The sequence below is a fragment of the Marmota flaviventris genome, unplaced genomic scaffold, assembly GCF_047511675.1.
Source record: "Marmota flaviventris isolate mMarFla1 unplaced genomic scaffold, mMarFla1.hap1 Scaffold_44, whole genome shotgun sequence".
NCBI classification, from domain to species: domain Eukaryota; kingdom Metazoa; phylum Chordata; class Mammalia; order Rodentia; family Sciuridae; genus Marmota; species Marmota flaviventris.
In genome coordinates this window covers 1,526,802-1,553,952 of record NW_027288268.1, presented here as the reverse complement: position 1 = coordinate 1,553,952, position 27,151 = coordinate 1,526,802, and the positions used below count along the sequence as shown (strand labels likewise).

General features: G+C 34.7%; 1 protein-coding gene across 1 annotated transcript in view; it reads left to right on the top strand.

Moving 5' to 3' along the window:
- Positions 1-25,572, top strand: part of LOC139704192 (transport and Golgi organization protein 1 homolog) — a 45,214-nt gene extending 19,642 nt beyond the window's left edge. Inside the window, exons 6-21 of the mRNA XM_071607248.1 lie at positions 5,241-5,372; positions 10,369-10,440; positions 10,620-10,724; positions 11,368-11,490; positions 11,589-11,697; positions 12,717-12,772; positions 12,861-12,948; positions 13,120-13,258; positions 18,993-19,053; positions 19,169-19,204; positions 19,281-19,348; positions 19,463-19,563; positions 19,744-19,881; positions 20,861-20,937; positions 22,539-22,701; positions 23,715-25,572. Of these exons, the coding sequence (XP_071463349.1) occupies positions 5,241-5,372; positions 10,369-10,440; positions 10,620-10,724; positions 11,368-11,490; positions 11,589-11,697; positions 12,717-12,772; positions 12,861-12,948; positions 13,120-13,258; positions 18,993-19,053; positions 19,169-19,204; positions 19,281-19,348; positions 19,463-19,563; positions 19,744-19,881; positions 20,861-20,937; positions 22,539-22,701; positions 23,715-24,028 (1,782 nt within the window). The 3' untranslated portion in view covers positions 24,029-25,572. The remainder of the gene's footprint in view (positions 1-5,240; positions 5,373-10,368; positions 10,441-10,619; positions 10,725-11,367; positions 11,491-11,588; positions 11,698-12,716; positions 12,773-12,860; positions 12,949-13,119; positions 13,259-18,992; positions 19,054-19,168; positions 19,205-19,280; positions 19,349-19,462; positions 19,564-19,743; positions 19,882-20,860; positions 20,938-22,538; positions 22,702-23,714) is intronic.
- Positions 25,573-27,151: the final 1,579 nt, after the last annotated feature.

Sequence of the window (27,151 nt, the reverse complement as noted above, 5' to 3'; positions counted from 1 at the left end):
CATCTATTCAGCATTGTCCTGGGGTACAGTAAGGAAATAGCTAGTATACTAAGGCAAGAAAAAGAAATAAAATGCACTCAGATTGGAAAGGAAGAACTAAAATTCTCTTTATTTTCAGATAACATGAACATATATAGATAAAATCTGGTATGATCTAGAAAAAAGCTATTGTAAGGTTGACGGATAAAATTTATATCTAAAAGCAATTATATTTTCTATATATTAACAATGAATAATTAGAAATTGAAATTTTAAAGATTTCCATGTACAATAGAATAAAAATATGATGTATTTAAACAAACGTGGCAAAAACTAAAATGTATATATTAAAAACTATAAAATATTGCTGATGGAAATTAAAGAGAACCTAAATGGAGAGATATACCTAATTTATGAGTCAGAAGACTAAGGTGTCCATTCATCCCAGTTTAATCACCAGAGTCAACATTATTCCAGTCAAAATCCCTGCAGAGTTTTGTAGAAAATGACAAGCTGATTGCAACAGACCTAGAATACGTGGCTTCAAGACTTAAGCTAGGGCTGGGGATGTAGCTCAGTGGTAGAGCACTTGCCTAGCATATGCAAGGTCCTGTGTTCAATCCCTAGTACCATACGAAGAGGAAAAAAAAAGAAAAAAAAATATTCTAAAGCTACAGTAATTAGGATCGAAGACAAAACATTGGAACAGAGCCAAAAATTCAGAGATAGATACACATATATATGGCAACAGTCATTGACAAAGATGGAAAGACACGTAGAGAATGGAAAGTTTTTCAGCAAATGGTACTGAAATTACTGCATATTTATATGCCAAATATTGATCCATGCCTTGCATAGACACCTGAGTTAACTCACAGACTTAAATATTAAACTCGAAACTACAAAACCTCTAGGAAAAAAATAAGAGAAAAATTTTTGTTGAACTTAGGTTTGGCAAAGATTTCTTAAATTTGACAACAAAAGCATTAAAAAGGATTTGACAATGTGGGATTCATCAAACTAAAACCTCTGTAATTCAAAATACACTTCGAAGTGAATGAAATAGACAAAACACAAGCTGGGAGGAAATTACTGTAAAACATTTTTCTGATAAAAGACTTGCATCAAGAATATATGAAGAACTCTTAGAACTCATTAGAAGGAAAAAAATATAGTCCTGTAAAATAACACTTCATCAAAGAAGATAAACAGATAGTAAATAAAGACATTAAAAATGTTTGACATAATTATCAGGGAAATGCAATTTTAAAGCATAAGAGTTACCACTACACACTTATTAAATAGCTAATATTAAAGACAATTGTGCTGAGTGGTTGGAGAAGAGATGGAGGAACTGGATGGGTACACAGCTGGTGGGGATATAAAGTGGTAGAATCACCTTCTTAAAAAGGTAAGCATACACCAGTCATATCCAACCATTCTTTTCCAAGAAAAGATAAGTTAGATAGCAATAGAAGGAATTTTATATCAGTGTTCTTGGCTATTTTATTTGTAAAAGCCCCAAACTGGAAAAAAATCCAAATGTCTATCAATAGATGATAGACAAATTGTGGTACGTACATATAATGAAATGCTACTCAGCAATAAAAATAGATGATAGATAAAACTGATGTAGATGAATCTCAAATTATGCTGAATGAGAAAAGCCGTAGAAATACAATATATTATCCCATACACATAAAACTTGAGGAATACAAAGCAATCTATTAAGATAGACATTTTGCTGGAGGAGTGGGAAAGTGGGGGGCAAGAAGGAAGGGTGACAAAGGGCAGAATTACCTAGAGAATGAGAATATTTTTGGAAGTAAAGGATGTGTATATTATCTTGATTATAATGGTGATTTCATAATTTCATGTTAAAATTTATCAAATTGCACACTTTAAATACATGTAATTTATTGCATGCCAATTTTACCTCAAAGCTATAAGAAATATATTCATCTTTTTTCACTTTCTAAGATACAAATAGTATTCTATAAATACTTTTCTCTACTTCATTTTTTTAAAATGTATTCTGGAAATCAGCTCTTAGCAGTATTTAAAATTATTTTCTTTCTTCTTTGGTTTATTCAACAACTTTTATTGATGACAGTTGTTTCAGCCTTTTGTGACCATCTTGTGTTATTATAATTAATGCTTGAATAACATAGTTTTGTAAATACAAGTTTTAAACATTTGTTGTTGTATTCCCAGTATATTTAGAAGTTAGGGCTGGGGGACTATAGCTCAGCAGTAGAGCACTTGCCCTAGGTACCCTTCCCCAGCACTGAAAAAGTTAAAAAAAAAAAAAAGTGGGATTGTGGAGTTAATAGGTAAATATATAAGCAGTTTTGGGAGATGTTGCCAAATCTCATTCATAAGGGTTGTATCATTTTGTATACTTATCAGCAGTGTCTGAGAATTTGTATTCCCCCACATTCTCTCACCTACTGAGTATGTTGTCAAACGTTTGGATCTTGCCAATGCAAGTGAGAAATGGTATCTTGGTGTGGTTTAATTTGTATTTTGTTCATTATGAGCTAAGCAGAGCATGTTTCCATATTTTATAGCTATTTGCATTTCTTTTCCTGAGATCTGTTTATTTCTTCAGCCCATTTTTGTATAGGTTTGCTGGCCATTTCATTTATAATATTCTTTATATTTCAGGAACATGATTCTTTGGACAATAATATGTTGCAAATATTTTTTCTCAGGTTGTCATTGTTAAACTGCATGTGTGTGTGTGTGTGTGTGTGTGTGTGTGTACCAGGTTTAGATACAGCCAGGAAAGATTTTTTCATTGAGGCAGGTTTTGCCCACTCATAATACATAGAAAATTTCACCCAATATTTTCTAGTACTTGTTTATTTTCTATTTTTACATTCATGTTTCTTATCCATTTGTAGTTTATCTTTTGAATAAGTAGAGAAAAATCCAATTTTATAATTTTCCATGTGGTATTTGCAAACGCTACTTATTAGAAAGTCTATTTTCCCCAAACTCACTTTTATTGTACCCCAAATGTCCAGTGCAGTCGGTTCTGTTTCTGGATTCTCTATTCTGTCCCAGAAACTCTATGTATTCTTGGGCTTGGACGAGGGTACATGATTTGATTATATAGTCTGCCCTCCCTGTACCCTTCATTGCTCTTCTTTTTCAGTGCTTTCCTGCTTATTCTTGTTCTTTTGAATTGATTATATTCAACTTGACGACAGATTTTTAAAGATCCACATATGTTCATTCCCTCCCCAAGTTAAACGTCCCCAGTTTCTTCAGTTTTTAGCACGTACTTTTCGGGCTATTCATGATTCTGTTCTTTTCCACAAGTCATGCAACCTTAAAATGTGGCATCCAGAAATGAAGCCACCGGCGTGGGGTGATAATGACATGATTCCTTAGGGTAAGGCTTTTTAAAAAGAGTATCATCCACAAGTGGAGAAAGTAACATAGGACTGGAGTGAGCAGGGAAGGAAAGCCCAGTCCGAGCAGTAGTCCTTTAGAAGGGAGCAGGAGAAGCATCTCCTCTTGTGTCTGCACTTTTGGGGCAGGTACCTGGTGTCTCAACACATTGACAAAAGGGTTTTGCTCTGGGAGGGGCTGGGAGGCCTGACTTTCTCCTTTTTCCTAGTCTCTGCCTATAATCCCCTTCTGCTAGTTCCCTGGCTTCCTCCAGGGCCTTCTAAATCGCAGGTCCTCTCCCAGTTCCAGGGTCAGGTGAGCCTCTTTCCTCCTGGAGTCCTTTCATTTGGACTCTTCCGCTGCACTCTCCTCGCGCTGTCCCCTCCGTGCTCCGTAGTTGGTTCTTCCCGCTCCCGGCCCCGCCCCTCGGCATCCTCCATCTGCTCACTGCAGTCCGCCCAGTGGCTTCGTCTGATGACACGTTTTACATGCGTTGGGCGGAAAGCGCCTGCGTGGAGGTAGGCAAAGTTCACTCCCAGTACCCGCCCCCTGCGCTGGGTCCTCCCGAAGTAGGAAACGGTGAAAGAGAGGGTCCTGTGCTGTTCTGCAGGGAAGCGTCGCTTCCGCTCAGCTGTCCCTACACCATGGACTCAGTACCTGCCACTGTGCCTTCTGTCACTGCTTCCCCGGGGAACCCGGAGCTCCTGGGACTCCTGTAGGTGCTCTACGCAGCCCTCATAGCCAAGCTACTGGAGGTAACGGTCCCATTCCCAGCGAGGGACCCCAGCTCTGGCAGGCGGGTGGCTGAGTTCTGGCGGAGTGGGTGCACTGACTGTCGCGGCGACGGAGAAATGGAGTGTGTCAGGCCCAAGGCAGGCAGGACGTGACTGTATTGTTAAGCGAGGCCGGTGAGGGTGTACTTGAGCTTTCCCCACTTGCACTTTTTTTTTGACGGAATAGAGGTGACAACCTCATGTTATGTTCCGAAATGCAGCCAGCAATCGAAACAGCTAACATTACTACAGGTCTTTTCCCTACGGAGAGTGCTGGGGAATTGGGCCCAAATGACAGTTATCTCTCATTACGTGTAGAGGGCGGTGAAAATAGGGAAGAGTAGGCAGGTGTTTAATGCACTGCCTTTGAGCAACCATTTAAAATTAGGCTTTGAATTTTATAGAAGGATGTTAAATTCAGAGAAGTTTATCTAAGCCAGTTTTCAAGAGTTGTCTGAAATTACATGTCACTTATCTGTTTATATAAGAGTGGAATGGAAGTAAGATTTAAAATCTTATACGTATATCATCATTGTTTTTATTTGTTGCCATAAAATTAATTAGTTCTTTCATATATTTAAGTTTTTGTCTTAAATGAATTTTTAAATTATAAAAACCAGGTTATCTAAGAGAAAAGAATGATCCAGAGGGATTCTAGCCAGGTGTTAGACAATGTGATGATATAGGGCCTGTTACAAACTGGAAATGTATGCTCAATTTAAAGTATTTAGATTCGGGCTGGGGTTGTGGTTCAGTGGTAGAGCGCTTGCCTAGCATGCATGAGGCACAGGGTTAGGGTTAGGGGTTCAATCCTCAGCACCATATAAAAACAAAATAATGTGTCCACCTAAAACTAAAGATACATAAATAAATATTTTTTAAAAAGTATTTAGATTCATTATACTTGAAAACACTGCAAGTGAACAAAAAGTATGAGACTGCCAGTATCCTCTCTCTTGAAGAAGCTATTGGAAAATATTGAGGAGGTGGATTTCTGATGAGGAGGTTGGTTTAGAATTGCCATGATTCTTTGTGACTGTTTTGTTATAAATTTAAGGTTTTCCATTTCTTCTAATTTGTCTGTTTCAGCTGTTTACTACATTGCCTGATGATACTCAACCTGGGCCTGATTTTTATGGACTACCATGGAAGCCTGTAGTTTTCACTGTTTTGTTTGGATTTGTATCCTTTGTCGTTTTCTTTTGGAAAACTATTCTTGTTGTGAGTAAATTAACTTACTTATACCTTAGCACATAAGCACAAGGATTATTTTATATAGTCACTGGCCCCCACCTTTTTTTTTTCTTTTTCAGTTGCTAAAACACAAATTAGTGGTTTAAGTCAAAGTAACCTTATAAAATAATTTAGTGTGGGTGCAGTTGGTAGAACTGGTAATTCTTATAGCCATCCTGACCAGTAGTTTCATATGTATCAGAAGTTTTAAAAGTGGGATAAAAGATGGAATAGGTTAGATAAATATCCTTTTATGTAGCATATATGTCTAGTAATCTATATTAAAGAAATAACCATACTTTGAAGATTTTGGTAATGTTTTTCAGTGGAACAGTGTATTAGATTGAAGACTTAGCACAACATAATTCATTTAAGGGTTATTGTATGTTCGCTTAATGTAATAGTAGGCAGATTTATCTATTTCAAAGCTTTGAGGTACAGAAAATGCTCACAATTAAATGTGAAGTGGAAAAAAAAGCAGAAACTAAGATTTAAATGTTGATGAACTGTATGTTAATATAAACACATATAAACAGGGGGAAATGCTGCAAAGAAATACAGTAAAATGAGAAAAAGGAGATGAGATAATTTTTCCAGTCTTTTATATATATTTTTCCCAGATTTTATGATTTGATCATATGTTCAGAAAATACCTTTTTATTTGGAAGTATAGATTATGTGTTGTCCAAAAATCCATTAAATGTTTTGTTCATTAAGTCTTTTTTTTGTTCTGAGCAGAATTAGTCCATCTCTGTGTATGTGTGTACATATATGTATAAGTGTGTGTGTGTGTATATGTATATATATATGCTTATACATACTTATGTTTGTACTGTAGGTCATTCTGTTTCATAGTTATTTAACATAATTGGAAGAAAATTATTTTAGGTAAATGGGCTTTGCATATGAAAAGCCTCACAGTTAAAGAGGCCAAAAGCATTGGATACAAATATTTTCAAATCTGAGTGTTCTTTTTCTGATTTCTTAATTATATCAGATATATCATTGTTAAGATAAGTTTCCTCTCCTTGTACAATTGAGTGTAAAATCTCTTAAAAAGTATTCCCTTCTTAAATAGAAGAATCGTTTGCCTGGATTCCTGTGAGGAATTTTCTAATCTCATTGAACTTTTTCTCAGCTAAAAGAAAAAAGGAAATAGAAGGATAAAGAGAGGGGAAAAACATTAAAACATTTTATATTTCTCTCTCTTGTTTCTTTCATTTCAAGAACCCCGGTACCTGTTTCTCTTTTTACTAGGTTATGTGGGATCTGGTTCCTAGCTGTTGCTCCTCAGTTTCAGCATTTGACTTTGGAGCTTTAGTCCCTTCCTTAGATGACTGCTTTTATGCTACTTCCCATTTTCCTCTGTTGTCATTTTGAGTAAAAGGTTAGCAAGGCTATGACATTAAACAAATGTTCATTTCTTTCTGTGTTGGGGTTTTCTGAATGCAATTTCCTATTACGAAGATCCCATGGATGATCCTTGGACACATCTGAGTATCCCATCACCATTTATAACATTTGAAAGGACAAGTATATGCTAAGTTACAAAGAAATTTAGTGATGTTTTTAAAAAAATCCTGCTTAGGTTTTATTATCAGGCAGTTTATTGCTGTCTTTAGGAAATGATTGTTTTTGTCCTTTCCAGAATATGTTAATTGTCATTTCTCTTGTTGCTTGTGCATTTTCTTCTAGCAGTCTTACCTTTCAGATTTCTTGCTATATGTTTAGTGGTTTGCAGAAATAAGATGATGTAGCCTCTTAGTTTCTAAATTCAGCCAATAGCCAAATTTAAATTGGAGTTCTAAGATGTTTTCTGGTGAGTGAAAGTGGCATATCTTAGTACAAAGATATGCCTTTAATATTGTTTCCTCATATTCCTTTTGAATAGTCATTGTTTCTAGACTTTATCCTGGTTATTTAGAATTGTCAAGTAAATGATTTTGGTTACACACACACACACACACACACACACACATACACACACACATCTTTACTGTGAAATAAGGTACATATCTTAGTGTTTTTATGTCAGAGGCTATTTATGAAATATCACTACCAATTAGATTTAAAAGGCTTGTTAACCTTTACTTATTTTTAATCCTATAAATTATTATCCTGAACCAGAATGTTATTAAATTCTCACTTGGTTATGATTCTGACTGTTGTTTTAGGAATGCTGTTTCTATTGAGCAGATGTTTGACATCAAATTTAATCTTTTTTCTCTCTTCTAGGTAAAAGATAGAGTATATCAAGGTAAATTTTTAGGTTTCTTAAACTTGTAATAACCCTTTGTATTGGTGTTTGATGTGTGTTTTATGTATGTTAGAAGTAGATACAGTGACTTTTAATGTTTATTATCTTTTTTACCTCCTGAAAATTTTACTATTCCTGGGTTGCTAGCATGGATAATAGAGTAGATGATGATGGTTCCAACTCTGAGATAGGAGATAAAGAGGAGGAACAAATTGTGGATAGGGAGATGATGATAAGTTTTAATTTGGGGCAGATTAACTTTGAATATTGATGTAATGCAGATGTATTACATTTGAAGAGTATTTCTATGCTAATGATTTAATCATGCATTAAGTAATTGAGTAGATAATTTAAAGAATGGTAATGTGCATCAGTATGCTTTCATTTCTGTTTTTCTTTGCAAAGAATTAAATGATTCCATTTTCTGAAAAGAAAGTGTTTTGAGAAGGGAGGAATATCAAGCTACAACACTTTACTGTATTTCCCATCTGTGAAATAATCTTAAATTGAAATATCATTTTGGATGGGAGGGGTACCTGGGATTGAACTCTGGGGCACTCTACTGAGCCACATCCCCAACCCCCTATATTTAGAGACCAAGTCTCACTTAGTTGCTTAGTGTCTCGCTCTTGCTGAGGCTGGCTTTGAACTTGGGATCCTTCTAGCTTAGCCCCCTGAGCCACTGGGATTACAGGTGTGCACCACTGCGCCCAGCAAAATATCATTGTTCTTATATTTTTCTTAAATTTTAATAATTTTTATACTCTTATTGCTAATAAGCATAGATTGCTTTTTAAAAGCATAATAGTTATGCTAAGAAGTATTTCCTCATAGTACCATATAACATGTCTTTGCTTTTAGTAGATTGAATAGTTGAATTTCATTTAGTGATTGTAATAATCTTGTGTATTTCCCCCTTTTAGTCAATGAACAGCAAATTTCCCAAAAGGTGAACAATTTCACGAAAGAAAATGAACTGAAGCAGAAATTGTCAAATTATGAACAGAAGGTATAATTATTTTTTTTTGTTTCTTTCTCCCTTGGTTCTAGCTTAAATCATTTCTACCTGTTTTAATTTAAAAATCGTATTTTAAAATTTTTGTTTCATTATTTCCTACAAATCATCCAAATTCTAAGCAGTCATATGTATTAAGTACTGCTTTCTTCTGGAAAAGGGTCACTTGTCTGGAACTTGTATAGTAGCACTATAATTTGTTTGTCTTAATTCTGAATGCTTTATTTACATAGATGAAGGAAGAGGTCAAAGAAATCATGAAGCAAAATATGATTCTTTCTGATGAAGCAACTAAATATAAGGTAAAAATCCCTTCTTTGGGGGGAATTACATTCTAAACTCAAAAGTAAATGTAATGAGTGAGTAATCTTGACACCTTTTTTTCCCAGGATAAAATGAAGCTTCTTGAAAAAGATAAAGAACTTCTGGATGAGAGAGCTAAAAGTCTTCATGTTATGTTAGAATATGAGAGAGAACAGAAAGCTAAGAATCAGGACTTGGTAAGAGTTTTGCTGCTAAGTGTTACTGTAATTTGGCTTTTGAAATATTTTGTAAAATTGGTTAAGTTGAACTTAGTCCAGCTGTTAACTAAAGTAAGATTAGGAGTCAAGGAAGTTGAACCCACTTCTGCCCATTTTGTGGAACTTTTAAGTACTGATACAACAAATTATTTTTATGGGCCTAGGAAATATTTTTATTCTCAACCTTGGATAATTTTCATATTGCTTTGATCTGCCCTTGGAAACATGCAGAACAACTAAAAAACTATTGTCCAGTTGAACAGTATTTGTTTACTTTTTACTTGAAAGAGTAATGAATTAATCAATTTTCTCTACTTAAAAAAATTTTACTTACATATTTCATTTTCAATTTCTATAAGTTTCTGTAATTACATAAAAGTTGAAAAAGATAGTAGAGAGTGTGTTCTGAAATATCCTACCCCCAAGTAAGCTTGATCACCTAGCTGAGGTAGTATTTATCAGATTTCTCCACTGTAAAAATTCTTTCCAATCCTTTTCATATTGTATTCTTTGGAAGTTACCATGCACAGCCCACAGTTAAAGTATGAAGAGTTACAAGCTCAGGATGCAGCTCATGGTAGAGCACTTGCCTAGCATGCATGAGGCCCAGGATTCAGTCCCAGGCATTGCAAACAAAGATTGCAGAGTTATGTCCACTTCCTTAAGGAGCGAGTATCTTTATAAATTTTTTGGAATTCTTCTGTATGTGAGATTAGTCTATTCTCCCTTAAATTTTATCATTTTTTACTTCAGATAAGAAAATTTTAAAAATGATCTTGGGAAATTTTTTTCTCTATCACTAGAAAAAAAATTTACTAATTTGAACTGGTTTACTTGAAACAGTAATTAATTAGTTAATTTTCTATGCTTTAAAACATTTTATTTACTTATTGCATTATGTTTTTCTATACTTTGACCTTTTTTTCTGGTTATCTCATAAACCGTAAGGTTGTGGATGCCATGAAATATTTATGACTTCATTTTCCCTCATCTCTTTCAGTTCTTGATTTTTTGCTTAGTCCAAAGCTGGATCCCCTGCATTTACCTGAAATGTAATGGGATGGCTTGACAAATATTTTGTTGTGTTTATCTTTTTTAGTATATATATATATATATATATATATATATATATATATCAGTATTTCTACTGAAATCCTAATGCATATTTTGTGTTCTGTTTTCACCTGGCAGATAATGGAAAATAAGAAATTGATAGAGAAGCTTAAAGAGGTCATTTCAGTGAATACTGCTGAACTTTCAGAGGTAAAGCTGCCAACTCTTGCTAACGGATATTAATACTACATCTTAGTTTTTTTGCGGACCAAAAATTTGAGGTGTGCTAAAATGTGCAAAAAATGAGAACTATATGATGTCTGGTTTGGGAAAGTATAACTTTGTTTTTTCTTTGGAATTAATTCACTAACTGTAGTGTTTTGCATTAGCTTCAAATTATCCTTAATGAAACTAAGCTTCGTGAAGAGAAGGTGAAGTTGGAATGCTGTCGGCTTCAGAAAGAAAATACCATGCTTAAGAAGAAGAAAGAGCAGGTAAAGAAAATTTGATGTCATACATAATGTAAACTAGAGAAGTGAATATCATTATCTTGTATCTTTCTTGGATCTGTTTCTGAGGTAAGGAATATTCATGTAGGACCTTTACTAGATATGCAAAGTTTAAACAGTGCTCCCCAAATTGAGTGCATATATTTGTTCTCCATCTGTTTTGGATTTTTGGATTATTGCTTTTCTTATCAAATATCAATCAGTTATTAACTTGCATAGCCTCAAAGAAACTTTTTAAACCAGAAAATTAAGTATTTTATGATCCTCTTTTGAGTAGTTACTGATTCACCGGCCAAGAGAAGATTACATGATAAGGAGTCTAAATTTAGGAGACAGTCATATGTGCCCAGCCATTCCTGCTGGAGGTAAATTATTTGAATTGGCAGCAATTTTCTGGGGAATGCAATAAACAGGGTCAACTTCCTGATAGCTCTGATGTTCTTACTGCAGCTATGAGAGTTGGGGCCACTCTGCCCTCTTCCTTAACCAAGGTCTCAACCCCCTCGATTGAGGCAGGCCACCGAGGAGTATGGCTCTCTATTTCTTTGTCTAAGTCTTGTAGTCCTGATGTATCCAGTGCAGAAACCTCTCCCTAACCCATAGGAATTCATATGTTTTGACTTTTCAGTTGCAGCAGGAAGTCAAAGACTGGAGTACATCACATGCTGAGCTCAGTGAACAAATCAAATCATTTGAGAAGTCCCAGAAGGATTTACAAGTAGCTCTTAGTCACAAAGAAGATACTATTAATGTAAGTTTATACTCCAAATACATGTTTCATCTCATGAATTCTCCTGAAATCTTCTGAATTAAAATCGAGAGTCTTCCAACCTTTTGCTTCTTTTCTAGGCTTCGACTAATTGTATCACACAGTTGAATTGGTTACAATGTGAATCTGAATCTGAGGATCAAAATAGAGAAGAGGAGTCAGATGAATTAACCAATGGAGAGGTAGCAGGTAAGATCAGTCTCAGGGAGGTTGAATCCTTTTTTGCTTTCCTGTCTTTAATTAAGTATACAGATGCCACTTTTCAGCTGGCTGAATTTCTTCTTAAGCTTCAGGGTTGTAGACACATATCATTGGATCTATAGATATGTCTGTTGCATTGGCAGAGGTGGGTTGCTGGGGTATAATGTAGCAATAGGCATGTGAAGAACACTGACTTTTTCTATCCCATTGAAAACTAGTAAGTACACTGCAGCTACAATAGTCACATCCTATACCTCTAAGTATTGAACATTGTACAGTAAGAGAAATTTATTTCTTTATTCAGATGATACTTGATTTTGATACTCATCATCTCTATGGCTCTGTGGTTTTAAGGTCCACAGTCAGTCTTAAGAGTCCAGAGGTAGTTGGAACCATAAACTAAGGCTGTGAGAACAGAGGCTAGAGACTATCAGAAAGCTAGAGAGGGAGTGTAACAGTGTTTACTGATGAGGAAAATATTTCCAGATGTTTTCTCCCAAGTTGGATATTGCTTACATAGCAAGTATTTCAAACCACACCTGGTAGTAGATTCAGGGAGAAAATAGAGGATTGAATCTTTCTAAATAAGACACTTACTTGCCCAGGTGAAGATAGATCTGAGAAGAAAAGCTTTTATCTTACAAGAATAACATAGATGACATTTCAGTTGTGCAAACTAGAAATTCACCTTTTTTTTGTTTGTTTTTAAGACAGACACAGTACTTTTATTTATTTTTATGCTGAGGATCAAACTCAGTGCCTCACACATGCTAGGTGAGCACTCTACCACTGAGCCACAACCCCAGCCTGAAATTCACCTCTCTCTCTCTCTCTCTTTTTTTAAATCTAAGCTTGCAATTCTCTTAAAAGTCATTAGTCTAATCAGTTTAGTTATTTAATTGATTTTTTTGTTTTGTTTGAACACAATCATTATTTAGTTTGGGGAAGTGAGGAGAATATAGAGTTAAAAGTAAGGAAAGAAAAAGCTAAATTCTTTTGTTTTTTAGGTGATCCGAATAAGAAGATCAAAGATCAAATTAAGCAGATGATGGATGTCTCTCGGGTATAGTTCTTTGTAAGAGTCCCATAGTGCCTGTGAATTCTTCCTGTGCCTCACTTTTAAGAATACCTCTCTTTTCTGCAATTTTTAGACACAAACTACATCAGTAGTTGAAGAGGATCTAAAACTTTTAAAACTTAAGCTAAGAGCCTCGATGTCCACAAACTGTAATCTAGAAGGTGGGTTCTTCTTGAGAAGAAATTGCCATGTTGGAAAGACTTAAAATTTTATTGGAAAGATAAAGAATGGCTTCTTGTTTTCATGCTTCTTACTTTTCTTGGCACTACTCCCTCAAACAAGTTCTTAAGTCCTTGTACACATATAGAGATAAGCTTTTTTATCCTTTACAGACCAAATAAAGAAATTAGAAAGTAACTGCAGTTCACTACAGTCTTCTAAAGTTGGACTGGAAGAGGAATGTAAAACTCTAAGGCAGAAAGTGGAGATTTTAAATGAACTCCACCAGCAAAATGAGATGGCACTACAAAAGTAAGATTTTCATTGTTTGTTATTGTTATCACTGTGTGAACTAATAGATAATTTTATCTTTTCTTAAGATTATTTACAATTTCTTCTAGTTTGTAATAAGTAGAGATTTGTCTTTTTTCCTTTGTGTTTTGTTTCCTATAAGTTGCATTTTTCTTTCCATCATCAGTCTTAAGAGTCCTGAGGTAGTTGGAACCATAAACTAAGGCTGTGAGGACATCGTAATCAATTGTCAAATTCATATGAAGGCAGGAAGTGGTAAACTGGTATTAACAGTCACTGATGTGGAAACACCTCTCAAAGATCTAGACCCTTTCTATGATCCCACTATTTATTTTAATTACCTTTCATTGTGATCAGTTATGTAATTCTAATGTTTTGAACTTGTATCTCTAACTCTGGACCTTTAAAAATACTGAGTGATTTGGAATGACATGTTTTAGTAGAATAAAAACTTCAAAAAGGAATAATATTTACTTATTGATGGTACAAGTTTTGGACTTGAATATCTCAGATGTTCACACTAAAAATTGAACTCTGGCAAGGACCTTAGGAGTTATGATTACAGAAGTACTTGTTTGTAGTATATATTTATATATTAATCTTCTCAGTGTGGGGCTAGTTATTTTTTGAAAGTTCATTTGAAGTTTTTAATCCACAAAAATACTTGAATTCTCTAAAAATAGTTTTTTTGTGTCAGATTTTATTTGCACCTGATTTTACTCTTCGGCATATATATATATATATATATATATATATATATATATATATATATATATATATATATATATATATATATATATATATATTTTCTTGTAAAGCAAAGACAGACCTTCTTACAGACCTAACTATTTTTAGGTATTTTGACTTCTGTTGCCTAATTAATGCATTAAATATTGAAACCTTTCCATTAACTTTTCTAAAATTCTGTGATCTCCAAGCGACCTTTTTAGAATCTCAAATATTTGTTCAGGCCAGTTCTAAATGCCTGGCCTGTTTCAAAGAAACATTTCTCATTTTATCACTTTTTTTTTTTTTAAAGAACACTTGTTTTCTGTGTCCCTACTAGTAATATGAATGACCTAAATGGCAATTAATTTTCTTTGTAATGCAATTAAATTGTAGCACTATTTTCCTCAACTCCTCCGAAATTCATTGTCATCATCTGTGGTTTGTACTCTTTTTAAAAACTCATCCCCGGGTACTATGTTAGTTCATGCCTGTGTCATCTTTTCTGTTCCTAACCTAGATCATCTGTCTTCATTCTCCATTTTTTATATTTTTTATATAACTTATTTCAAATTCTTAGTAGTTTTCTCTATAGCCGCTTGAGTGGACTTTCTAAAATGTAAGTCTGTCCATGTCAATATGTGCCTGTGGTTTATGAAGAATTTGCTTTCTATTTGATGACCTGTTCTTTTTTTCTTCCTTGTATCTTTTTAATAGTTTAAATATTTTTAATTATTTTCCTCATCCCCTCTGTATAAGCTTGATGTAATCATAAATTATAATGGAATTATAATTATATAATTATAATTTTATTCATCTTCTCATAATTTAAAGGCCATGGTATATATTCTGGATTTAATAAAAACCTGACATAGATTAATAGGTTTGTTATTTTTTTTTATGGGCTTTAAGTAGCTCCTGAATCAGATAACTGTTGTGGCATTGTATGTTAGTACTTCATACACTGTGAACTCCACAAGACATTCATTCAATTTATACACATATTTAAAGTTTCTGTAGTTCTGCATTCTACACTGTTTGTTTCTTATTTGAAATTATTTTCATTCTATTTGAACATTGTCCTTTAATGATAGATTTGATTAGTGTATCAAAGTAGTACAAGGATAAACAGAGAATAGTATTTTATCCACTAAATATTGCTACCTTTATAATCTGTATTAGGTTGACATGAACTTCATGATTAGAGTTAAAACCAGTTTCCATTTTTAAAGGATCTTTCTTTTGGCTACTGAATTTTGACTGTTACTTAGTTTTAGCAATTTAAAAATATCCAATTAATTACCATCTGTTTTAAATTTTTTCTTTAAGGAGTCCATTATCATTGTTGTTTGGTCTTATCCCTCCCCTAGTTCCTGTAGTCATTTCTCTGTTTTTTTAACTGTTGTATTGGGAAGTGCCTAGGTGTAGTTTTCCCCACCCCACCCACTTTTTCCTCTTGCAGTTATGTTGCTTGGGACCATTAAACATTTCTTGAATTTTCAAGTCTTTTTCTAAATGTTGATTTTACCTCATTCTCTCTTCTGATTATAATAATGCATATTAGAATTTGATTTCCCCTGCCTCCTACATTCTGGATTTACTTCTTCTGGATATTTTCTTCTGACCTGTCTTAAAAGCGCTAGGATTTATTTTACTTCCCAAATCTGCTGCTAAAATCATTCATTGAGTTTAGGATTTTAAAAAATTCAGGGTTTAAAATATTATTTTAGTTGTAGATGGACACAGTATTTTATTTTAATAGGATTTTTTTTTAAGAGAGAGAGAATTTTAATATTTATTTTTTAGTTTTTGGCGGACACAACATCTTTGTATGTGGTGCCGAGGATTGAACCTGGGCCGCATGCATGCCAGGCGAGCGCGCTACCGCTTGAGCCACATCCCCAGCCCGACACAATATTTTATTTATTTTATGTGGTGTTGAGGACTGATCCCAGTGCCCCACACATGTGGGGCACGTGCTTCACCCCTGAGCCACAACCCCAGTCCTATTTCAGTACTACAGCTCAAACCCAGGACCTTGAGCCATGTGCTCTACTATTGAGCTACCTCCCCAGACTCCTTGCTCTTTCGCATAAGGGACTAGGGTCTTACTGCTTTCCAAGCTATCTTTAATCTCATCATTCTGCCTCTGCCTCCTGAGTATCTTCCACTGTAGGTAGGTCACCACATCCAACTATTTCTTGGTTTTATAGTTTCTAATCCTTTGACAAAATTCATAATCTTTTTTTTCCTCTTTTGTGGTGCTGGGGTTTGAACCCAGAGCCTTGTGCATGCGAGGCAGCACTGTACCAACTAAACTATATTCCCAGCACTGAAATTCATAATCTTGACTTTACTTTTTTGACTATATAAAAAGCACAGTGATTTTAAAACATGTGCGGATAACCCCATTAGGTGGTTTCCTTTTCTGTGGGATTTTTTCTCACAGAATTTTGTCTTATGGAGTGCCTGGTCAGTTTTGATTGGCCAACATTGTTGTGATAATTATAGATGAAATTTGAGGACTAAGATGAAGTTATCTTCTTATAGAAAAGTGTTGAGGTTACTTGAGTAAGATTGTTACTTTAAACTTAGTCAGCAATTAAGATAATTCAAAAATGACTTGTCTTTTCAATGTTTCATTATTGTTCCTTTTGGATTTTTTGCCTGTTCATCACTTAAGTGTGCAGTACTTTCTAATCTAAACTCAAAGGCTAGGGCTTTTATTAAGGGTCCCTTTATTTGTAGCCCCAAACACTTTTTTTTCCCTCTAAGCCCAGGAATTTGATGAAGGCTTAGTTTAGACTCATTATATCTTTGTGTTATCTTCAATATGTGGGTGAACCTAGGAGAAAAGTACCTTAAAGTGCCAGCCTTACTTGTAATTCTGAGATTCCTTTTTCTAATGGATCTTGGCCACATACATATATCTTCACTGCCTTTTTAGCTTGGATCCCTTCAAACACAATTTTATATTCTTATAAAGATGTTTTGATTGTTCTTAGTGCTCTCAGACTAACTCTTTGATAATTGGAAACAAAATTCTCTCTGTCCTTCAAGATTCAGTTTTCTCCATATTCCTTCTTAAGCCAGTGGGGAAAATTATTATATTCCTTTAGGCATCATTTATACCTGAAACAGTGAGCTCTTTTATTCTTTAGCATCTTACAAGGTAACTAGTATATTATAGCCACTCATAAAATACTTGCTGAAGAATTAAATGAGAAGCTATATAAGAATATATAATCCCCTTTTTCTATTTGGTATCAATAATCCTTTTTTACTATAGTTCTTCTGATTTATGGAAAATTAAGTTTCAAGTTAATTATCTTTTGAATTGGAACTATGGCTAAAGTAGTACAAGGATAGCAGAAAATAGTATTTTTTAAATCATTAAATGTGGCTACCTTTGTCTCAGTAGATGAACATCTTGAGTTTCATGATCAGAGTTAAAACTTGTCAGTAGATAATACTCTGATCGTGGGTCAGTTTGGCTTCTTTTTCTGGTTGACAGACATTATCAAAACTCAGATTTGTCTTTTTGCTTAATTACAATTCTTTTGAAATAGATATCTACAGTGTGAAAAATGTTCTGTGGTTAATTGCATAGCTAAAAGACATATTCTAGAAGATTTTTTCTTTGACTGACTATATCTTTATTCTGGTGCCAGTCTTGGATTGAGAAAAGAGTTCCTCCATGACAAAGATATACTTAGTGTCCTACCCATGGCAGAAACGAGAAAAGAATTATCCCCTGCTTTATCCTAATATGTTTAATTATGTTAGGTTGATCAGTCCTGATCTTCCACATTGAAGTAAAGTGAGTTTTTGTTATCTTACACACAGGAGACTTGCCCTTGGGGCACATGTTGTTTTCACATTTATTTTATTTACTGGTAAGTAGAGAATTAAGAGGAGAAGTTAGAAAATGTAAGTGATTTACCAGAGTTTGATTTACGAAATTGCAGGTTTGAATTCCTATTTTATGTGCCTAAGCATTTTATAGAATTGTGGGAAGTGATATTCACAAAGAGAAACTTTTGATTTGATAACTGGCTTTATTTTAGGAAACTGAGTCAAGAAGAATATGAGAGACTAGAAAAAGAGCAGCGGCTGTCAGCTGCAGATGAAAAGGTGGTTTCCCCTGTAGAGGAAGTTAAAAATTACAAATGAGTTCAGTTTCTAAAGGAGGGTGTCAATGTCTAATGAACTAGTGTTAGCTTTCTTTTTAATCTTTTTTTACATTATGTAGATAGAAGAAAATAGCATGGAAGTATAAATAACGAGAGAATATGAATACATTCAATTCACACAGGAGAAAAAATAAATTCCAACTTAACAAATGAAAAATGTTAACAAAAATTTACTTATACCCAATGGGCAAGACCATAGGGAACTTGGTCAATGCAAACAGTTCTGGGGGTTTTGTATGTTGTAGTAATTCTTTAAGAAATCAGTTTGCTGTGTGATGTATCAAGACCCACAAAAGTGTGGCATTTGATAGACCTTGGAAATCTTCTATGGATATAATTTGAAAAAAAGTTTTAAGGAGGAAGATATTTCTAGCTGAATTACTTGAGAACACACTGATGAACAGTTAAGGAAATTATAATTTATCAATTCAGAATCTCTAGCAATTAAATGATAAAGAAGTTATTAGTATTAGGTTTTTATTTCATTCATTTATTTATTTTTGGTGCTTTACTACTAAGCTACATCCTTAGACCTTTTTTTCACTTTGAGAAAGGGTCTCAGTTGCATAGGTTCCCACTTAATTGCTGAGACTGACCTCGAACTTGTGATCCTCCTGCCTCAGCTTCCCAATCATTGGGATTACTGGCATGTGGCATTGCACCTGGCCTGTAGTATTAGTTTTGATCACACTGGATTCATATAACTATAGAAATGTTTTTCTTATGTATGATAAAGTCTTTAAAAGTATAGCTGATGGAATAAAGGGAAAATGGTCAGAATGTTTCAAATTTTATTCAATTGTTGTAATTCTTAGGCGGAGAATTGAAGAGATGGAAGAAAAATTACAGAAAACTGAGCGCTCATTTAAAAACCAGGTAGTAATTAATACTGTCCTGTAGTTGCAGAATTCTTTGATATCTAATACAGACAATTATAGGCTATTATAATGAGTCCCTAAAAACATTTTTTTTAATGTGTTGTCTTTTTCAGATTGCTATGCAAGAGAAGAAAGTTCATGATAATTGGGTAAGATTTTTTCCCCCTTTTCTTTATTTTGTGCATAGCCTACCGCAACTGAATTTGAATATTTTCTCTTTGATAGCTCAAAGCTCATTCTGCAGAAAGAGCTGTAGCTGAAGAGAAAAGGGAAGTTGCTAATTTGAGACAGAAGTATGTGATTTTGGTACCTTACTATATGTTTTATAGTGTTTTAAGATTATGCTAGATATTATCTATGATAGATTGCTGTTTCATAATTTAGCCCATTCTTTCTCAATATTCAAGACTATTGGAAATGGCCCAAAAGATGGCAATGCGGCAAGAAGAACCTGTGATTGTAAAACCAATGCCTGGAAGACCAAATTTACAAAATCCTCCTCGGAGAGGTAGGGAGCACTTTGTAAAAGGAGCTATTTTATTTCTTGGTGCAGAATTATGTAAATTACTTTTTATTTCTGTGTGTAATGGTTATGAAATAATCTGAATGATTTGCTAAAGCGGGAGGTGGGGGTTGGTGTCAGGGAGAAGGCTGCCTTAAAGTAGTAACACGGCATTGTTGTCTTTAGGTCCCCTGAGCCAGAATGGCTCTTTTGGTCCATCCCCCGTGAGTGGTGGAGAATGTTCCCCTCCACTGACAGCAGAGCCAGCTGGGAGACCTCCTTCTGCTATCCTTAATCGAAGAGATATGCCTATAAATGGATTTGGTGAGCATTCACATGTTGCTGTATAGTAAACTGCTTCAAGGTTTTGGTTTTTTTTCCCTTTTGAATATTCTAATGAAAACATAGAATTTGGGCCTGTACAATATATAGAAGATAATTTCTTACTTTATCTTAGTGAATGTTTTCTGTAAAATCTGTTCTAGAATAGAAAACATTTTTTTTTTTTTCCTGGAGGTCCCTGTATTGTTTTTTTTTTTTTTTTTTCTTTTAAATTTTACACTGTGAAGTGTAAACCTTTGTCTTTAAATTAAATCTCTATGATGTTCCTTTCCCAAATATTATAAAAGTAGCCTTAAACTTTATGTATCATACATATTTCCAATATGAAATACTGAGTCTTATTTCCAATTCTAAATAGGACTGTAGTCTTGGTAAGATTGGAATTCAGGTTATACAGATTAAAGAAAAGCCAGCCTACACATACTTCAAGTCTATAGCTTAAAGTTTAGGACCAGTACTTATTAATCTGCTGTTCTATCAACCCAAGGCAGTTCTTCATTTTATTTAAGTCTCTTCATAAATTGTGATTTACTATTGGGCAACCCATTTTTAAAAATATTTTTAATTGTAGATGGACATGATATCTTTATTTTTTAAATGTGGTGCTGAGAATCAAACCCAGTGCCTCACACATGCTAGGCAAACACTCTACAACTGAGCTACGACCCCAACCCCTGGGCAACCCATTTTTAATGTTGCTTTCTAGTTATTGTTGAACCCTGACCTGTCCACCAGTGGTTGATTTCTTCTGAAAAATACATACAAGGGCTCTGATCTTTCTTTCCCAAGGGTCAATGGATGGACCTTTACCTCGTACTCAATGGTCTTCTGAGGCATCTGGGAAACCCGTTGCCTCTGGTAAAGGGACCAAGTAATTTCAAAGAATCTGTAATTGTGGATGCAGGATTTTTATTCTTTTCATGTTAGAATAAGTCTGAATCCATTCTTTGATCTCTAACAGACCCAGGATGTGGTCCAGCTCACATGAACAGCAGCTCCAGAAGTTCTTCTCCAGCTAAGGTGACAGATGAGGGCAAGGTAAGTTCTGTAGTTACTGTGAATCATGTGGTCGTGCAGGAACATGTAGCTTTCCTACAGTACTTGCTCTTTGCTTTATCCTTCTTTGTGTTCTATTTGTACTATCCCATTTGTTTTTTAAAAAGCAAACTGTTCCCCAAGAACCTGAGACCCCCTCAGTTTCCACCAGTACTTCTTTGACTGAGCATCCAGTTGGAGTAAGTACTTAGAGGTTGAGAACTGAATTGGGTTTTATTCTGTGCATTTCTGGGAAGGATATTCAGAGCATGACACTGATCTTGTTTGCTTTAAAACTGCATGCAATATTGAGCTTACTTTTCTCCTTAACTTGGGAATGTTGCTTAAGTGTGTACAACTATAATGAACTACAGAATGTGAAAAGTTATCACTCTATATGGTGTTTTGTGTTGAATGTTCTAAGGCGAAGTAAATTCATTATAAAAATTATATAATTCATCATTTTTATTTTTGTTTGGAAGAATGCTATTTAAGAATTCCTCCATTGTGCAAACCCTATTTTGAGTGATTTGAATTAGATTGGTATCAGATTTTCTGAAAGTGACATACTGTTTCAGTGAAACAATGATAATCTGAGATGACCTCTTGAGCCAGTCCCAAGCAATGGTCTCATTTGTTCACATAAGTACATTCTCTTGTAACTGTGTTGCTATTATATCTGGTAGGTCTTCTGCAGCTCTATAATAAAATAAATTTTTAATTGTTCAGTTTCAAACCCACTACTCATAGGACATGATAAATCAATATCTCAAATGGTGTACAGTAAATGAAAGTAAATATTAAAGCCTTGTCTTCCTTGGAAATTTGTGTATATAGCACTGTGTTGGAAAATACTTCTCAAGTGCCAGTGTATATATATTCCAGGAATATACATCTCTGGAGAAATCTAAGGGCAGCTTAGATAAGATCCCAAACCCCTTTGTAGTAGAAGATTTAAAAGAGAGCAAAGACCCGTTGTTAGGAGTAGAGGTGGGAAAAGCATGGCTTGGAGGCAAACCTTGGAATTGAGTTCCTTTAATATGCAGTGTGGCCTTCAACAAATTACGATATTCCATTTGCTTTTGTTCCCTCTTACTTAAAACAAGACAGTCTACTTAAAGATCTCAGAGGTTGAATAATATATGAAAGACTTACTGACGATACTCTGAATAGTAGCTATTATTAGATGGGTAGAGAATGCATGTTTCATTTTATTCTGTTCATTCTTAATATGGAAGTAATGAGCTATTGTGATGAAAGGGAAGTGATGGGGAGGGGGGACTCCCTTTGATATATATTGTAGTGAATACAGCATGACATACTGGTCAGAAATCACCTCTGTTAATAACCTCTGCCAGTCCTCTTGCCTTTCCATTTCCTGTGCAGATATAATCAGTAACAAACTGCTCCCTCTTGTGGCATCCTTCTAACTTCTGTAAGCTGTCAGTGGGAATACACAGGAGGGGTGGGGAGAGTTTTGTTGCACTGATGGTGTTCTCTGGACAGATGCTTGTTTTGGGTTTTAGCTTTTATCGGTGTTGGTACTTTGTCTTAATACATAGGAATTTTAAAACTTTTAACTGCTTTCAAATCTTAAATTGCAGGTTAATATGGCTATGAAAGGGCCCCCTCCTTTCTCAGGGGTACCCTTCATGGGCCCCCCGATGGGACCCCCTATGGGACGGCCTCCACCACCTCCCATTTGGTATGGACCGCCACTTCAGTTCCATGGGCCTTTTGGGCCTCGGCCAATTCCTCCACCATTTGGTATGATGATCTGAACAGTAGTGATTGACTTATAAATCACATTCATCTTTCATTTCTATTGCTTGCTAAAGCAGTTGGTTGCTATCTCAGGTCTTAACAATGAAAGGATGAAGCTGAGTACATTTTAACTTTTCCTCCAGTTTTCTGGGACATATGGGACACTACATAATCTTATACTGAGATAGGCAATAGCTATCTCTCATAGATAAGGATAAGGTCTATATACAGAAAAGCAAGAAATATTACTTCTGCAGATGTTTGTTGAAAATCTGTTGCTATGCACTGCAATGGATGGAAAGGTGGATGAGACACATGCCATAACTTAAAATTTTGTCACAGATATGAAAATCCTATAACATAAAGTTTGTAATCACCCATAATGGAAGCATAAGCAGTAGGTTATAGAATATAGAAAAGGAAAAGTCAAACCCTCCTTACCTTGAGAAAAGTCAGAGGGAAGTGTTAAAGAGGAGGATTTAACAGTGACCTAATAAATGTTGCTGATTTAATTAGGTGGCTGTGGAAGGCCTTTTCCAGGAGGGCATGCACCTTGATTCTGATGGCATGTGTAAAGTCCATGCTGAAATACTTCATGAATTTTTAATGGATACAGTAATAAATAGTGGGATTTCCTTTTATCAAAATTTCTTTGATGTAGTAAAGTTCTTATTTCATAATCTATCATCTTGTCATGGTAAATTAGTACTTCCAAATATAAATGGAGCTCTTGTGAGATAGAAATAATTCTGCAATTATATAGTAGGGAAAGAAAAAAGACAAGCCTGGAGCTAGGTAGAGCCATGTTTAAATCCTTAATATGTTGCTTCATGGCTGGTTGGCCAAAGGCTATAACCTAAACTTGTTCCATCTCAGTTTGCCTCATCTGGCAAGTCAGGATGTTCACCAGTTGATGTTCTAGGCTTGGGAGAAATTAAAGACTATATTAACATACTTGAAATCACCCTAGTTCAGAAATTTCTGGGTATTTACATAACTTCCTTTTTATTTTCCAGGTCCTGGTATGCGTCCACCAATAGGCTTCAGAGAATATGCACCAGGTGTTCCACCTGGAAAATGGGATTTGCCTTTTGACCCTCGTGGTTTTTTTCCAGGACCCGCACCATTTAGACCTTTAGGCTCATTTGGCCCAAGAGAGTACTTCATTCCTGGTGCCCCATTACCACCTCCAACTCATGGTCCCCAAGACTATGGGCCACCACCTGTTGCAAAAGACTTAATGCCTTCAGGCTTTAAAGATGAACCTCCACCTGCACCTGATTCTCAGAGTAGTGAGGGCTGTTCACAGGCCTTAAAACTGGGCCCATAAAATTAACCTCTGACACTTAGTCAGAAAGTGGATTATGAACTATTCATTGTGTTAAAGGATTATTGGCTTCAAAATATAAAAGTTTATTTTAAATGGTTTGTGTTTTTAGAATGAAGCTGCCTTGGCGCAGTACACATTTTGAGCCAAAATATTTTCCCCCTAAATATCCCCCACTTAAGCTAGAGTATCCTTCCAACTTTAAAACGTGCAATAAGGAATACCTTTGTTTTAGTTAATATAGCATATACAATTGCTAAATGATTTAGAATGTCATAATTATGGACATTTCCTGTGGAAATGCTTTAAGAACATGTATTTCCATTATCCTATTTTTAGTGTATTCCAGTTGATAGAGAAATGGTGTTTTATAAGCTTGATTTTTCTCTTCCAATATCTGGTCACAGAGACTGTTATGCTAAAAATGTTTACTCAAAGATCATAAACTTCATTTTCCTTCTTGCTGAAGTTCTTTGTTGTAATAGTTCATGAAAAATTGTTTATTAATATTTCCCAAGTGTCTTTTGATTCATTGGATCGTCATGAGACTTTGTGCCATTGGGGAAGCATGTAAACTCACTCTCAGAACTGAAGATGGTGACTTGGCAGCATATTCCCTGTTGCTCACTGTTAAGGAGGCTGGACCTTGGTCAACTGTGAACTTCTACAGAGGATTTCTTTTACTTGTGAGAAGTCTTGTGGCTCTATTTTTGTAGCACATTCATGTACTTTTTTCTAACCATTGTCCATGTGAGAATGGTTTTCTGAGAATGAGTTTACATTAGTAGCAAGAGTTGTTTGACCTGAAGTTCTACTGCTTTTGCCATTATTGCATTATAACAGTAAAATATAAGGTGGTATGTTGTGTCTATAAAAAATAAGGAAATTTCTTTTTAAAAATGTACACACACACTCTTCTCTTTCCCATACCTTGCCACTGATTTTCAAGGAATATGATAAAAAAAATTAGAAAAGTATAATCCTCTGAGAAAGAATGAATGAAACTCTTAAGGCTTATAATGTCTTTAATTAGCAAATATGGGCTGAATTAAATTCTTTTTTTTTGATAGATACTCAAATATATTTTATTTAAAAATCAATTAAAGCAAGTCCTGAATCTGTAACTACTGTCTTTAAAACAATGTTTCTAAGAACTAGCTCTCCAGAGCTGTAATTTTAATTACGGCAATTTTAACAGTACATTTTAAGAGGTTTAAGATTTAAATAAAATTATAAAAGCCTGGTACTTTTGTTTACTGCTACACCATATTCTTCCATTCTTTTAAGTTCTAGGAAGTAATAGGATTGTTGAAACCTACAACATAACATATCATTGTTCTTTTTATGTCCCCTAAGTATTCTGAAAATAGGGGCAAAAGCTTCAGTTTGAAACAAAATCTCTGTGAAACAAAATCTCTAAACTACTGAAGAATTCAATCTACATAACCTCCATTTAATATCAGAAGCAGCAGCTGTGTGTAAGAGGAAAACCATATAATAGCTTATGCCATTTTTAACCATGTAAAATAAAATTTAAGTCACAAATACCAATTTTGAACGTATCTTTCAACCTCTACAGGACACAAGGCAATGCTGAAGTTACTATAACTTCTAATTTTAAAATAGCATTTAAATAAAGGTGATGTCAGTTAGGAAGATAGATTTTCAAGGAAAGGCAGATTTATTTTTTTTATTCAAAGCAACAGTAGTTTTCCCTCTAAAGCCTTTTTTGTATTTATTCTATTAGTAAGCTATAATGTGTTCTACGTAGTTTATCTGAGCAGTTCTGAACCCACCCATAGTTGCCTCTCCTTACATCCATCTGATTGTACCACTTCTGTAGCAAAGCCCAAGGTAGCTGCCCATATACAGGTTGTGTAGAGAATACTGCCCCTTGATTCAATTATACTTTTGTATCTCAAAAGTTTTAGAAGTCCTCTCCAGAAAATTGTGTTTGAGTTTAGTTACTAAAATCATTTCATTTGTGAAGCAGTAGTGTTTCAACCTGAAAGTATTACTGCTATAGTTGTAATTATTGTCCAGTGACTCATCCCCTCCCACACTAGAAAGTAAATTTAAACAACTAATTTGTGAGATACAGATTGTTTTGTGTTAATTGCTTCAAGATAAAATCACCTTTTTTTTTGGGGGGGGAGGTTTGGTCATTCAGGTCTGAATTAAAGCTAAGCTGATGACAATGTTCAATTTAAGTTCATTTAATGCTGATGAAAGACATTCATACAAAGCATCCTTTTTTTTCATATAATCCCATTCTTTGGTGGCAGCTGGGGTTGTGGCTCAGTGGTAGAGTACTTGCCTAGCACAGGCAAGGCCCTGGGTTTAATCCTCAGCACCACATAAATAAATAGAGGTTAAAAAAAATAAAGCATTCTTATGTGAAGGATGCTAAATGTTTCTTCATATAAATTTTCACTTTGAGGGGCTGGGGTTGTGTGTGAGGCACTGGGTTTGATCCTCAGCACCACATATAAATATAAAGGTACTGTGTCCATCTACAACCAAAAAAAAAAAGGTTCTTTTTTTTATTATCACTTTGATATACATGTTTTATAGTCTATGAGAAAACAAAGAACAATGTATCAGTTTTGCTACATTTAATAGTAGATTTTAAGGGAGCAACATCAAACATCAGTAACATCAAACAAAAAGGTACTGAGTACTCCACAGGGTACAGAGTGCTGCCCAAGCACCTTGGAAAGTTTACGTGACATGGAGAAGATGAGGCCCTTCTCTTGAGAAGTTTACAGTCTGGAAATTTTGACTACTCAGAGTTTCAGTTGAGTGAACATTTTATTAAGGCAAATTCTTCATTTCCTAGAACTACTGTAGACTGAACTATTTTTGCATTTGTGAAATTAACCCAATCCAGATGAAAGACTAATTTTGGCCGAGAATTCTTTCAGGCTCATATTTATTAATATTCATCTAGTAAACAAAATTGACCTAACAGACAACTGAAAAATTAAAGACTAGATCTCTTGAAGTGCAAGGGCTAAAACAACTGTTATTCATTTTAAAAAGCAAACGGATGGTATCATTAGGGTTTACACTAGTTTAAAAATAGGCCAAGTATTGCATTCCCTTCATGCATTGTTCATTTAAAAC